This window comes from Eleutherodactylus coqui, chromosome 5 (genome assembly GCF_035609145.1).
Source record: "Eleutherodactylus coqui strain aEleCoq1 chromosome 5, aEleCoq1.hap1, whole genome shotgun sequence".
In the NCBI taxonomy this organism is placed as follows: Eukaryota; Metazoa; Chordata; class Amphibia; order Anura; family Eleutherodactylidae; genus Eleutherodactylus; species Eleutherodactylus coqui.
This window is the reverse complement of record NC_089841.1, coordinates 139,251,467-139,266,844: the sequence shown is the minus strand read 5'-3', so window position 1 is coordinate 139,266,844 and position 15,378 is coordinate 139,251,467. Positions and strand designations below refer to the sequence as shown.

The 15,378-nt window shown below is 46.5% G+C and overlaps 1 protein-coding gene across 2 annotated transcripts in view; it reads right to left on the bottom strand.

Annotated features, from left to right (window-relative positions):
* The window catches only part of NAA25 (N-alpha-acetyltransferase 25, NatB auxiliary subunit), a 59,123-nt gene extending 43,745 nt beyond the window's left edge, over window positions 1–15,378 (bottom strand). Inside the window, exons 1-5 of one of the 2 annotated variants that reach the window (XM_066603233.1) lie at window positions 15,291–15,378; window positions 2,896–2,981; window positions 2,603–2,741; window positions 1,517–1,635; window positions 102–176 (exon numbers count right to left, since the gene is read on the bottom strand). In XM_066603233.1, the coding sequence (XP_066459330.1) occupies window positions 102–176; window positions 1,517–1,635; window positions 2,603–2,741; window positions 2,896–2,981; window positions 15,291–15,348 (477 nt within the window). In that variant the 5' untranslated portion in view covers window positions 15,349–15,378. Of the gene's footprint in view, window positions 1–101; window positions 177–1,516; window positions 1,636–2,602; window positions 2,742–2,895; window positions 2,982–15,290 lie in introns of those variants that run through there. The other variant, XM_066603234.1, reaches the window with a different exon arrangement.

Genomic DNA, 15,378 nt, shown 5'->3' with positions numbered 1-15,378 from the left:
TTAATGCTGCAGCCAATCCAAGTAGCGTTTACACAATAGAAAGAACCACCACCAAATCTATGAACGCATTCATAAAAGCTTCAGTTGTGTTCAATACTCACCTGCATAATTAAACTCATCACAGACCAGAAATAATAAGGGTTTTTTGGAACAATTTTATAAAGTGCCATTCCAGCCTGCAAAACAAAATTTGAGAATACAAATCATCATTCTGTAGGTAATCTGTAGCTACAGAGCAGCCGTTATATTCATATACATCCATTGCATTTTAGAAAAAAAAATAAGTTAACCACATAGGAGAAAAATGCAAGAGGAGGTCCAGCTCATTCAATGGGAAAAAAATTATAAAAACACTAAAATTTAACCTTTTAACCGTTAAATTCAAAGCAAAGCAGCAACCGTGTGAATGCACTGTTCCAATTTTGGAACAATGACTGATAAAAGGTTGATTTGACAGGTTTCTTTAAAAAAAAAAAAAAAAAAATTACAGTCGTGTAGACCAAAAATGACCATAATGCACAAAAGAAAATGCTCTAAACCCACTGACCGCCCTTAGTTGTATCCCTTAGTTTTTTGTTTGATTTTTTTAGAAGCATGTCAATTTAGGCCTCATGTCCACGGGGAAAATCAGTCCCGCCGCGGATTCTCCATGCAGAATCCCGCAGCGGGTCCCTCCTATCCTGCGGACAGGAGGCTGAAAATAAGAATAAACTCAGCTGTCCTGGACGCTGCGGGTCTTCCCTCCGTCGAGGCCGGATCTTCTTTCTTCGGTCCGGCGGATGTGCTTGGCACATCGGCAGATTGCCGAGCGCATGCGCAGAGCACATCCGGCAGGCGGAAGAAAGAAGATCCAGCCGCGACAGTGGGAAGATGCGCAGTGTCCGGACAGGTGAGTTTTAATTCAGGTACGGGTGTTCCGCGGATCCGGACGGCTTCCATAGGCTTCAATAAAAGCCTGCAGGAGCCGTCCCCACGGGAGACGCGCACGAAAATAGAGCATGTTGCGGTTTTTCCTGCACGTAGATCTGCGCCTGAAGAGAAAAATAACATCCGCAGGTATTTAACTACCTGCGGGTGTCCAATGCATCCCTACAGGATGCGGATCCGCGTGCGGGAAAAACGCTGCGGATTTTAAATGTTAATTATCCCGTGGACATGAGGCCTTAAAGTTCAGTATTTTTATAATGTGTTCCCATTGAGTGAGCTGGACCTCCTTTTTTTGTTGCGCCTGGTCAAGCGTGTCCGTGCTTCCGTCCTCTGGCAAGATTGGTTGGTGAGTTGGTGTTTTTTCCTCTTTTGTGAAAATGCAAGAGACCTGCAACTGAACATCAAAAGTCGCCATCTAGACTTAGCCTCATATTTCTTTAGTTCTATTCAGGCTACTCCTAAAATAACGCATTTTTGATTCAACAGTAATCCATCATCTACTGACTAGAACGTAAAATAACGTAAAACTATTAAAGTATGTTTCTGTGTTTTCATTACAGGAAGGAATAGTGCAGGCAGATTTCCATACCTGCTGCATCTTCTTGTATTCCCCTACTCTGGCATAAGCCATAAAAAGGTGAGAATGATACTCTTCACTGCTTGGGACTTTTCTTACAGCCGACTCATACAATTTAGTAACCAGTTCCGCTAAAATACAAGTAGAAGTGTCAATGAAGAATTTATCTTTATACTGTAAGCACAAAAGACAAATAAAAATATAAACAAATCCACAAACAGTAATGAAAGAGCCCAAGGCTGAACAGATACAAAAAGAAAAAAAAACAACAAACACTGAACAAAGGTTTAGAGCGCCTTCACACAACCGTGTTGTTACAGTGGATTCCATTGTACCAATCTGCCATAGGCTGCCGATCACGCATATTGCGCAAAATACATGTACAATAAAGATCACAGCATGTTCTATCTTGGCATGCATTACACGTGCACACACGCCAAAATAGTGCATGGCAATCGGCAGCCCACAGCAAGTATGGTGGCACCGTGCTACCAAGCTTAGAAGAGACGGTCTTTATCAGGGATACTTTAAGAGCCAAGACCACATCAGATCGTACATGTCCCAAATTTTGTTTTCCATTTTTTCTGCCAGTCACGTGCAAAAGGCAACAGATAAAAATTCTTCATGAAATCGGAGGCATATGGAGGTTCAGTAGGGCCTCTAAGAAATGTGCGATACTATGGCACGAGGGTTGTACAGATTGGCAATATGGTCATGTGCACAGAGCATAAAACAAATGGATAAAGACGAACTTGAACATTTATCTCAGCAGTTCAAAAGTCAGATTTTAGTCATATATAAGGCCTAGAATATTACATCCACTTGAGAACAAAGTATTCTGCCTGCCCTGTTGACGACTGGCATAAAAAAATATTAATTTTGCACTTCACGTTTTAGGCAAAAGTTACATTAAATGGAGTTGACTGAAAGGCAGATTTCAGTGGTAAAATATCCCAATTCTCAAGGAAAATACATATAATTAATGTTGCAATATTGAAGGGAACAAAAAAAAAAAAATCTACAGGAAGGTGAATAAAACTGTCCTTTTCAGACCTAACGATTAGGTTGGTGTAGTAGAAATCCATGTAAGATTCTTACGTCTGTGCATTTCCCTGTATAGGATTGTAAGTGCCTGCAAGGAGTTGTCATCAGTAGGCTCCAGAGCAGCTACCTCTCGGGCAAGTACAAAAGCTTCTTCCTGCTTACCCGTTCGTTGCAACCCAATTGCTTTAAGGACCTAAGAAAAGGAAAATCAGAAAAAGTGCAAACAGTAAAACTCCATCGCCTGGGAACATCATTTCATGTTCCAAAATATGTCAGAATTTACATGGTTCATCCTCGTCAGCAGTTACCGTACTTAGAGTGCAAAGCTGCTGCCGTCTGGCACTTACCTTGGCGCAGTGCAGGTCTTTATGCTTCTTAAGCAGTTTCTCAGCCTGCTGGATTGCCATCTTATTGTTCCCATTGTCCAGGTAATCTAAGAAACAAAAGAGGAATTTCAGTGCATTCAGTTGCTGTGGATGAAACATTTCTGTATAAACAGACGACTTTATACGGAGGGGGCACTAATAGGAGGGGCACTAATAGATCTTTGATTTTCATTTGTTTTCACATCAATGAAAGTTATATCATTTGAGAGCTCAAACTTTGCAATAGTTTGTGAGCAAATTCTGGCAAGATGTCATGTGCTACTCTTCTGTTCTGCAGATTGCGATGCCGGCTTCTAACCTGCAGCAGATATCACTGCAAAGGGGAACAGAGCAGTGATGCAGTTCCTGTTTCTGAAAGGGATGTCGGCCACAAACATTCACGGTGGCGTTGTGCAAACATGAGGTGACAAGTGCCCTTAGTACTCCGCAGTCAAAAATTATATTGACAAACTTAAAACCAGCCACATCAACACCAATGGTGAAGACCATTCTGCGAGACCTCCTGCGGTGACCATACAAGAAACCATAGGGGCAATTTATGACATCATCCTTGAAGACAAGCGAATTTCAGCTAAGATGATTGTTGAGGCTCTGACCATCTCCAGAGGAGTTGGGTCTACAGTTCACAATTACTTGGACATGAGGAAGGCATCTAGTGGGTCTCAAAAGGTCTGTCAGCAGATCAAAACAATACAAGGCTTTGAGGGAATTCTACAGCGTTTTTGGAAGGATGCTGATGCTTTCCTGTTTCTACTGGTGATGATGAATGAGATGTGGAGTTTTATGTATAATCTTGAAACGCAGGAAGTTGATCCAAGGTGCCATGTTCTTGCACGACTATGTCTGGTCTCACACAGTGGCCATCATCCAGAGCAAATAGACCTGGGCTTCAAGATTCATCCTCCTCATTCACCTGATCTGGCGTCCTTGGACTACCATGTGTTTAATTTGAACAAGCACCTCAAGGGTCTCAATGGCAACTCAAATTAAAGGGGTTTTCTGTGGAAAATACTATTTATGACCTATCCTCAGGTAGGTCAGCAATAGTTAATCAACTGGGGTCCGTCGCTCGGGACCCTGACCGATCAGCTGAGCGGGCACCTGCTGTCAGCACTGCAAATACAGAGGTCGGCGTGGAAGTCTCTGTGCCTACCTGTGTGTAGTGTCCAGCACTTGTAACTGCAGGCACGGCTCTCATTGAAATCAACAAGCCGTGCCGGCAGTTACAAGCACTGGCCACTGCAAAGAGGTCGGCTGCTTCCGCTCTGACCTCTGTGTATTTGTGGCGCTCACAGTATGTGCCCGCCCAGCTGATCGGTCGGGGTCCCGAGCGACGGACCCCAGCCGATCAACTATTGATGACCTATCCTAAGGATATATCAATAGTATTTTCCACGGAAAATCCCTTTAATGACAAACAAGTTCTACTAAAGAAAGATAGTCTCCTTCGTAGCAGAGACAGCACTGATGGTGACTTCCCTGTAGCAAACAGTAGTTTGCAGGTACCCCTCAGTGGATTACCTCTACTACCCAAATATGACCCAATGAGACATGACCCAAACATCCAGTCGTTCAGATATTGAGCGACTCCTGTTTATACGGGCCAACAGCCGCTTGGTTTGTAAGTGAGCTAAAAACCATACGACTCCAACAAGTGTACATGGGACAACTACCACCCCGAGTCGCAGTTTTCAGCAATAACTAGGGCTATCACCAGCCCATGTAAAGGTACCTTCCCATACAGTTTTGGAATTTGAAGGCGACTCCTCCAACAGTTATGACACATCTATACTTGGGCTCCGCTTCTAGGATTGCCGTGTTGTACATGTAGTTAGTATGTAGAGACAACACCACAGACTTTGTTAACACTGACCGGTTTGCAGGAATATCAGATTGGTTACGCAGTTGCATTGTGGTTCCATTTGTTCTGTGCTGCTCTTAAATTAAGGGTGCATTCATAAAAAGGGTGAGTGCGATAGAGGTCCGAGTTTCTCCGGCAGACAGTGTGCATGTAAAGTTACTATGATGATCAAGGAGCTGGACCGATCTGAGATGCGTACGCCGTTTGGTTTTATTGATGCACACGACTCGTGTTTTTTCATCCACATTGCTGGGGTCCGTTTTCTGGATTTTATTTCCTTCTTGCATTCTATTCCTCACAGCAAATCCCATCATACAAACTGACTGTCAATGCATCCAGTAAATCCCACTGACTAATCTGCTAATATACTCCACGCTGCGCGAGCATCCTGCTGACCTACTTGACTCCTGAAGATTTCATGTGCTTAAATATAATTATTCCAAAAGCTAATGAGCTAATTGAATTACGACTATGACACCTGCGATTGTTCACTGGGCTGTAACGCAGCGTGCAGTGGGGTCGGCCAGTTTCATATAGGCATATTCCAGGCATCTACTGACCCAAACTCACCGCATGACAGAATCTAGGGCGCTCCGAGCCCAGGTCAGTAGCCCCGCCGTGAAACAGAAAAAAAAAACAAAAAAAACCTGTCCATTCAAGGAAGAACCGGTGAGCCACCTCTCCTGGGTATGTTTTAGGCCGTATTCACATCACATATTACATGTCCCGCTCTTGGGTGAGGCTCGCATGAATATAGGAGCTGCAGCAGTTCTACAAACGTGGACCATGGCTCCAAGTGAAAAATTGCTCGTGTGAACACAGCCATTCAAGTGATTGGGTTTGTTTTCCGTGAGTTCTGACTGGGTGGAGTGACAATAACACATTGTGAGAAAGAAGGGCATTATGTCAAAACGGAACCAAACAACCCCTTTTATGGCTTGAATAAAACCTCCTGCATGTGGAACCCGTCTCAGGCAGCGTCCGCGCGTACCTGCTCTGTCGGCTTTTTTTCTGTACTGAGGCTTGTCGTGGCACATGCACAGTAAAGCCTTTCTTTTTCCAAATCCCCACCCCCCACCCACCCGTGCGCCACTGCCAGACGATGATGCAGAATCCACAACCTGTTCGCAATGTTTATTGCGGAATGGGCCACAGATCAGAAGGCTTCCATGACATGCTGTGATTTTTCCTCCGCTTGTCGAAACCGCAAGTTGAAAACAGTCCAGTTGCAGACCAGACTTTACGGATAGTGGGCGAGTATCCCCGGCTCCCCATCACATCCCTGAACAGCACCATAACTTAGTTTATAGTGCTGTTTCGAGTTGACAGGCTCCAAGTGCTGATTGCAATACTGACAGATCAGTAAGACTACCACGCTCCGCTAACAGGCGCTGCTGCAGCACATAAAACACGCTGCACCTGCAGAACTTTACACAATAGTGACAGCTAGCAAGTATAAACCCCACATCCATCCAACAGAGGTTACATCAACTAAGTGCGAGTCCACAGATCAACCCGTCATGGCTGGCCGGAACACAAAACAAACTGGACTTGTTGACGCCTTCCAGCATGGATCCTACGGTTACACACACTTGTGGAGCACTAGTATGTTTATTCCAACCAGGGCTCCTCCAGGTTTACCCACATTGATCGTTTACGAAGCTACATACAAGCCATACACTGAAAAGCCACCTTTTGAGTGATAATCGTTGCGTCTAAATGCATGGCCACCGTGCACTTTTCATTCATTGCCGAGTTCAGCTCAGTATAAAATCCGTCCCCCCCGATAAGACGGACCGCACGCTGTGTTCCCCGCGAGCAGCGCTGATAACATTCTTTTAGCTGCTGTCCCGCTGGAGAATAGTGATGTATTTAGAGAACAGACCACCCAATGTTCTCCAAGTACATGCAAATGAAGCTATAAGCTACTAAAGGGCTGGTGAGCCCATTAGTAGCTAATGCAACATGATCACTCAAAACTGTCAGTTTCTGATGAATTTTGAGTGATCACTTGTGTGTGTAAATGGGGCTTTACCCGCTTTCACTACAGGCTTGTTTACATGAGTAGATAATGGGTCCAAGGCAAATGGAAATGAACAAATGTGCATGATAATCACTTAATGTAAATAGATGAAGCAACTGACAGACTAGCGATAAAATGTAAAGGCTGATGTACATGCAACCAATATCGCTCAAAATTCGTCCAAACGACGGCTTTTGAGCGATAGCCGTTGCGTGTAAATGTGTGCCCATCCATCGCCGAGTTCAGCTCAGCATTAAATCCGTCGTCCCTGATAAGAGAGATGGCATGCTGTGTTCTCCATGGGCAGTGCTGACAGCATTATATGCAGCCGGCAGCCTGTGAGAGAACAAAAGCGATGTACTTAAAGAACAGACCACCCGCTGTTCTCTAAATACATGTAAATGAAGCTAGTTAGCTAGCTACTAATGGGCCGATTAGCCTATTAGTAACTAATGCAAAAAAAAAAAAACGCTCAAGACTGTTTATTAATAGGTAATTAAGCAATATATATATATGACTGAGCGTTGATCAACATGCTTTGTGGATTGGAGTTTATTACAACTGACCAAGATCTGGCCAGTGTGATGGGAGGGTTACAGCGATCACCGAGAAGTAGTCTCATGTTAACAAGCATTTTTTATTAGTTTTCAAACTTCCACAACACCCAGAAATTAACACGCTTGATGTATGCTGATATACACCGCCTCATGGAGAAGATGCAACACCATGATGATTCTGTCACAGCATTACGCAATCATTTACAGGGTACACTCAGACAAACAAGTTATGGAAATTGATGCAGCTTCGGGCCAATCATGTGATCTGGGAGTGTTGTAAAAGGGGAAAGCTAACTTTGGGTGACAATGTCACACCCACATAAACTGCTTTGTGCCCAGATAAAGATTAGGGAGTGAAGATGGTTCTTAGATGCCGTGGAGAGCCATTTCATCAAAAGATTGAGTTTATGAAATGTTTCATCACCGGACTATGTACAACTGGTTGGTCTTTGGGTCGTAATGCAGCAGAAACGCAACATAATGCCACAACCGTGGGTCGAATTTGGATACAGTGGTCACTAGAACAAAATGTGCATTATCGTACTGAGACGAATGTCATAATGCACAGTGACGCACCCGAAGTCATGCAGCAGCTCCAGAATACATAGCTGGCTGCATTACACGGAGTGCAAGGACAGATTTGGTTGCTCCAATATCAATGACGGCATAGATTGGCTGAGGGAGGTTTGCAGTCAAGCCGTTCGCTGTGAAGACAGCCCCTCATAGTAGATGATTGCAGTAGTGTGCCTCCACAACTCCCCAGGCGATGAGTGGTACAAGGTCTATATTACCCCAGGGCAGCATGCAAGCACTCACTAAATTGATGCTGCATCAGCCAACATGGTGGCCCCACTGCTTACTGATCATCCTGTTTATTGGGCCACAGGAGACCCAATTGTTTCAAATCAGCTTGGAGTTTTACCTTTTCCCCACGTTGGCATGGGTTTCCTCCGATTACCTCCCAACACTCCCAGACCGTACTAATAAGTGAATATAAACCATGAGCCCACATGGGGACAGGACCCAACGTAAGCAATGACAATCTGACTACAGGGCAGCACAATATAGGTCATATACGGCCAGTTTCAGATTAACGTATTTTAGCTCCATATATGGCAGCCAATGTAATTATGTATCTATTCACATGGACGTTTTTTGGGGGGCTTTTTTTAAAGCAGCATGACCTATTTTTATGTATTTGCCTCACTATTGTTTATTCTTTCCTATTTGGAAAATACTGATCAGTATTTGCCCAATAGAAAATCCGTACGTATTGTCGTAATGTAATCTGGATCCATATTACAGACGTGTTTCCATACATTCGTCTGAAATCAGCCTAGCCATTACTACATTAAGGCCTCCGTCACACGGGCGACACAGCACCGCCGCAAGAAAATCGCAGCGATATCGCTGTGTCTTCTCGTTTTGTAATACTGAGATTTTGTAGTGCTACAAAGTCGCATGTGGCGCTACAAAGTCACGCGACTTTGTAGGGTCACATATAAGCCCTGCCCTGAAAATAAGCCCAAACTGCAGGGGGAAGAAGAAAAAAAAAAGCATATTTCACCTGGAAGCGCTGTCCAGGGCTCCACTGCAGCTTCTTCCTGGACCCCGACATCTCTTCTGGCCGGGGATTGAAAAATCCCCGCCTCCTGAAAGCGCTGGCTGACGCTTAGCTAATCAGAGCCAGCGTTCGAGGAATGGCCGTAGTTCATCGAGCGCTGGCTGTGATTGGCTAAGTGTTAGCCAATCAGAGGCATCACTTCTAGGAGGCGAGGATTTTCAATCCCCGGCCAGAAGAGATAAAAGAGAATAGTGCCAGGGACGAGGAAGAAGATGCGGCCGGGCTGACAGTGCTTCTAAGGTGATGTATACTTTTTTTCCCCCTGCAGCCAGGGCTTAGATTAGGCTTTGACAGAGGAAGGCTCCATAGGGAAAAATGGGCTACAAAACCTCACAAGTCGCAGGCATATGGCAGGACCCGTGAGGTTTGTGTGTCGGGATGTCGCATGCTACAAAACATCACGTGTGAATTAGCCCATAGGAAAGCATGGGCTTCGTAGCAGCATGACTTTGTCGCCCGTGTGAAGGAGGCCTAAAATGGATTTGGTTAGAACTCTGTGTGTTGAGTTTCTCATTTTGAGCTTTTCCTTACATTGACGCTTTCTCGGTGAAGCAGTATACATCCATACCAAATAATGTAACCGATCATTGTAATATGCTGCCATGTGGCCACCCGTCTCCTATGCAGCCACCATGCTTGAAGCGCTGAACGCCAGCCGTATGTGACCAGCCACCACCTGTTTTTCAGGAGCAGCTGAGCCTTGTTCTCAATATAGAGCATGCAAGACACAAATATTGCTTGCGGCCCCCTCCACACTGACGTATACGTATTTGCGTGCGCATGAGTGTAGCATTTTGTGCAGAATGAACAATGCTTCTTTGCGTGTGCATCTGTGTATTTTACTGTACTTTTTGCGCCCGCAAGGCATGTTCATGTGCGCACGCCAAAGATGCACTGATTGAAAAAGCTAATTAATCTAATGAATTCCAAGTTACGAAAACTGATGCAGCTTCAGGCCAATCATATGATCTGGGAGTGTGATAAAGGGGGGGGGGGGGGGGGACACCAAATGTGATAATCTTAGAGCTTACTCACACGGACACGTTTGTTCACATAAGCGTATTTCGTGGAAGCATTTAGTTTGCGCTAAACAATATGCAGCAGGTTCTATTTGTGTGTATTGCGTACAAACATAACACAAATTAAACTAATTTAACTTCACTGCCCATTGAAATCAATGACAGCATGTTTACGTGTTTAATTGCGCATGATGTGTGTGCAACAAAATCCAGCAAAGCACATGGAGATGCACGTAAAAACAACACCCATTGCGCAAATACGCAGCTTAAGTGCACTTATACCGTGTGAAGCCAGCCTAAGGCTAACTTCACACAGGTGAGTGCGATATCGGCCCGTGAACCACAGTCAGATATCGCACTCGCCAACATGCGATTTCTGTGTGGATGCAAGGCGTCTTTATATCAAATCAAATTGTTTTCAAATGGGAGACCTCACATTGCCCCCCTAGCACGATGCAAGGGGACGCCTAATTATAGGACGTGCAGCGATTTTGTTCCCCACGTCACGGTGCGATGTGCTGCGCGGGGAGGTGGCTATACAAAGGCTGGACAGACATCTGTCTGGGATGATTTAGTGATCCTGCACTGAGCAGGGGGTTGGACCCGATGACCCTGGAGGTCCCTTCCAACTCTACCATTGTAGGATTCTATGAGGCGGCAGGGAAGAATCGCTCACGTGTATGACCCCATTCAAAAGAATTCGTGTGAGATCTGTGCATCTCGCAGCACGAGAACTTTGCCCGTGTGAATTCAGCTTGAGGGCGCTTTCACACTGGCGAGAAAAATTGCACAATGCAAGAGTGAGTAAAAATGCAGAATTAACAAACCAATGATTTTCAATGGTTTCCTTCACACTTGCGATGTTTTTACTCATGCGATGTTGTGATTAAAAAAAAAAAAAGGGGTCCCATCTTTCTGCGGTTTTTACCCTATGGAACCTCCTTTTTAAAGCATCACAAAGCCCAAACTTGCATTTTTGTGTGCTGCGATTTTAACATTGGAAAGTCCTATTGACTTAACTAAAAAAAAACAACAAAAAAACGCGGCAACATCGCATGGAAAAACATGCGAGAAAAATCACAAGTGGCAGTGATGTTTTTGTGAGAAAAAGCAGCGCTGACTCAAAAAATCATGGGAAATAAGTTGCGATTTTGCAATCGCCAGTGTGAAGGAGCCCTTAGGCCTAATGTCTGATTGCACGCATGCATACCACTGCTGAATCATGCGGCAGAATCCGCCCGTGCCCCCGGACATGGACATTAAAAGACAATTTCTTACCTCTCCGGATCCAGCGCAGGTCTCCTCCGTGTCGGCCGGATCTTCTTTCTTCAGCACGGCAGATGCATCCGAGAGCGCTGCCCGACGTATGCACAGTGCTGTTTTTTAATCTCCTGCTTTCCCGTGGATCCGCAGTACAACCACAGTGACAGCTGCGGATCGGACGGCTTCCATTGACTTTACGCTTGGGGGGGGGGGGGGGGGTTAGAACCACAACCGCATGCTTTTAGCTGCCCGGCAAGCGCCCATGTCTCCCTATGGGCGGCTTGAGTTGCATATCTCCAGCGCGGGTACTGCAAATCAAATCCACCCGTAGACGTTGGGCCTTAGGCTACTTGCACACGGGCTGCACTTCCACACAGTGAAAACTGCTTGAGGCTGAAACCCGGCGCAGCTGCGCCTGCCGAGTGCTTTAGGATCTTGTTTTCAATGGGGCACCTCGCATCGCACTCGCGTGCACCTAGCATGTGCTGCGGTGCTGCCGCACCCATTGTAGCCAACGGGCACTGCGATGCCACAGCACTCTCAAAGATAGGACATGTCGCAATATATTTCCCCCGCATCGTGGTGCAAGAAAGACATTGCTTATGTGTATGACCGCATTCAAAAAAACGCAGCTAATATTCGCTTGAGATTTGTGCGTCTCGCAGTGTACAGATCTTGTACGAGCTGCTCAGCCACGTGAAATTGGTCTGAGGGAAAAAATAAATAAAATCCCTTGTTAATTAACTGTTTCCAATCAAGTGTCAGACCTCATCCGACTTTCAGATTTCCCTGCATAGCTCTGATATCCGACATGTTTCTGAGGCCTCTAAGGCCTCCCTCACACAGGCATTCGGCAAAGCACCGCAGACTTACTCTCTTTCACAGCCGGGTTTAGAAAAATACAACAGACTCTGCTCGAAAATGGCGACACTGGAAAGCTTCGCCATCGAGCGCCTGTCTGAGAGGCTCCACTGAAGACAATGACTGTTATACCGCGATTAGCACGGCGCTGAAAACGCCGCATTAATCACGGACAGAAGTGCCTGCGTGAGGGAGGCCTTACACTAGGCAGGTCGGCCCCCGATGTCGGAGCGCCATAGTGTAATATACATATGCAGAGCAGCTATATTCTACAGACTCCTTTCTAATTTCTCTAATTCTATCTATCTTTAGAAAAATTTGAGATGAATAAAGTCATAAACGTGTGTTATAACCATATACGTGTATTTACACCCCAAGAGCAAATCTTTGTTCCCATAGCAACCTGTCGCAGCAGATTCATTTGTTACACTGCTGAGGTAAAATGAAAGCTGTGCTGTGATTGGTTGCACTTTCTTATACTGCTGAGGTAAAATGAAAGCTGCGCTGTGATTGGTTGCCATGTCTTATACTGCTGAGGTAAAATTAAAGCAGCTCTGTGATTGGTTGCTATGGGCAACAAGGATTTGCTCTTCGATAGCTTTTATAAGAGTGCGGTGCGGGCTACCTTTCTGTGGCCCACCCTGTATAATGGAAACAAGCGGACACTTGTAAGGGCTCATTCACACGACTGTATGTGTAAGACGCTGCATGCAGTGTCTTCCCAGCCTGCGTGAGCCGGCTATCACCACGTATGGTAGCGGGTGCCTTGCACATGACAGTATCTCACGGTCATGCGCAGTGTGACTTTTGGCTTTTTTAATATTCCCCGCTCCGTCTCATACCGGAGTTCCTTATGTATCGTCACCCATAAGCAATGTATTGCATATGAGCAGCGTTGTATAAGCTACCCATACAGAAGTATAGGGTTCATGCTGCGTGATATGCGGTGAAATAGAGCATGCTGCCATCTTTTCCACATGCGTATATCTACACGCAGCGTTTACACATCAGGGCCCCCCTCACACAGCAGCGCTGCAAAGCGCTGTCATTTACCCCGCAGCTCCCTGCAGCTGACTGCGGGGTTTGGCATACCTCATCATGGATGAAGCACGCGAAACGCCGAACATAGGACAGGCTGTGCTCAAAAATCGCGTTGAGATCGAGCGGCTGTCTTAAAGGGGTTGTCCCGCGCCGAAACGGGAAGAAGACTGCAGAAGACCCGGACTGCGCAAGCGCGGCTAATTTGGCCATCGGAGGGCGAAAATTAGTCGGCTCCATGGGAACAAGGACGCCAGCAACGGAGCAGGTAAGTATAAAACTTCTTATAACTTCTGTATGGCTCATAATTAATGCACAATGTACATTACAAAGTGCATTAATATGGCCATACAGAAGTGTATAGACCCACTTGCTGCCGCGGGACAACCCCTTTAAGAGGCTCTATGGAAAACAAGGGCGGCGTTATACTGAATTAGCGCAGGGCTGAAATGCCGCACTACTCGTGGTAAAACGCGGCTGTGTGGGGGATGGCTACGGTCGCTTTCACACGGGAGACAAAATCGTGATTTTGCCGCGATGTGGCAGCGTGAGAGAACGCATGTATGTGAAGCCCACGCTCTCCAATGGCTTCCTTCACATCAGCGCCGTTTTCTCTGATGCCGTCTTGTGAGAAAGGGGGAAAAAAAATCGTGACACTATCTTGCCGCGATTTGCGATTTTTTTGTACTCCATTTTTCTCTATGGAGCCTCCTTGTTTATCGCGTTGCATCGCACGAACTTACGATTTTCACACGATGAGTTCTTATTAGAAAGTCCTCTCGACTGTCACAATAAAAAAAAAAAAAGGGCGCTTTTATCGCAAGCGGCTGCCATGTGAGGCGGGATTATTCTCACAAAAAGCAGCAATATCGCTGAAAAAAAAACCACCGGAGCAGAGAGGTGATTTTGCCATGATTTTCTCACGCTGCTGCCCGTGCGAAGAGACCTAATGTGGACGGATCAATGAAAGTCCATTCACTTCCATCGACTCCATTAACCGCGTGTCACGCGGCCGTAATACATGCTGAAATCACGGTCGTGTGAACGAGCCCCGAGGGCTTTTTCATACGACCGAACGGTCACAGCGTATTACATACTGTACCAATCTGCATAGGCTCCCATCTTACCACTCAGACATACTGCGCCAAGATGGCGCTTGGCGACATGCAGCAAGTACGCACTGGTATGGTGCACTTGTCGTGCACCACACATCTGTCTCCCGCCGGCAGCACACAGGACAGCAGTGGTGGCGGCTCCACCGAGGACAGAGAAGGGGTTAGTTAGTTCCTTCCCGTCCGGCGGTTCTGTCACAATACTGTGTTCGGCAGTTGTGGCGAAACCCCGACAGAATCCCACAGCGTCGTACAAACCGCAAGAGGAGCGCCCCCTAGAGGAACTGAACAGAGGGGAAACGCTAAGCACTTGATCTGTCAAATACTGGGCAGAAAAATGGCACTGAATGGGCGCCTCCGATGTTATCCTGGAGGATAGTAGCATGTGTCAGATCTACGGCGGAGACCACATCAGGCACAGGTGTGATCATGGCGGGATGTATGACCGACAACATACAGGTACACCACAGACACACGTCAGGGCGTAGTGATCAGCAGCACATCAGAGGACTCAGCCCTGCATGCAAGTCCGGGGGAACCTGTCCCACAGGTCTGCCAGTGCCCAAGTACTATATATATATATATATATTTATATAACACACACACACACACACACACACACACACACACACACACACACACACACACACACACACACACACACACACACACACACACACACACACACACACACACACACACACACACACACACACACACGTCACGTGATAAGTGGGAGCCGGCGGTGCAGCGTCCTCAGGTGTATACAGGGGGGCGCGAGTACGGTATACTGCCGGACATGCCACCTGCAGCACACACCGCCCACCACCCCGGCGATCTCCGCCCTGGTCTCCGGAGCGCCGCTGAGCAGCCATTCATCCCTCCTGCCCGGTGCCGGCCTAGCTCTCACACCAATTCTATCGTTTCCTTTGCTTCCGTCACCCGCCCGACCTGTTATCCCCCGGCACTCCCGGGCTCTCCGTCCCCCGGACACTCACCGTAAATCGGTCTCAGCCGCCTGTCGTTAGGGTCCTGCACATGGCCCCGCGCCGCCATGATGACAAGCGCAGAACCTCAGTACGCATG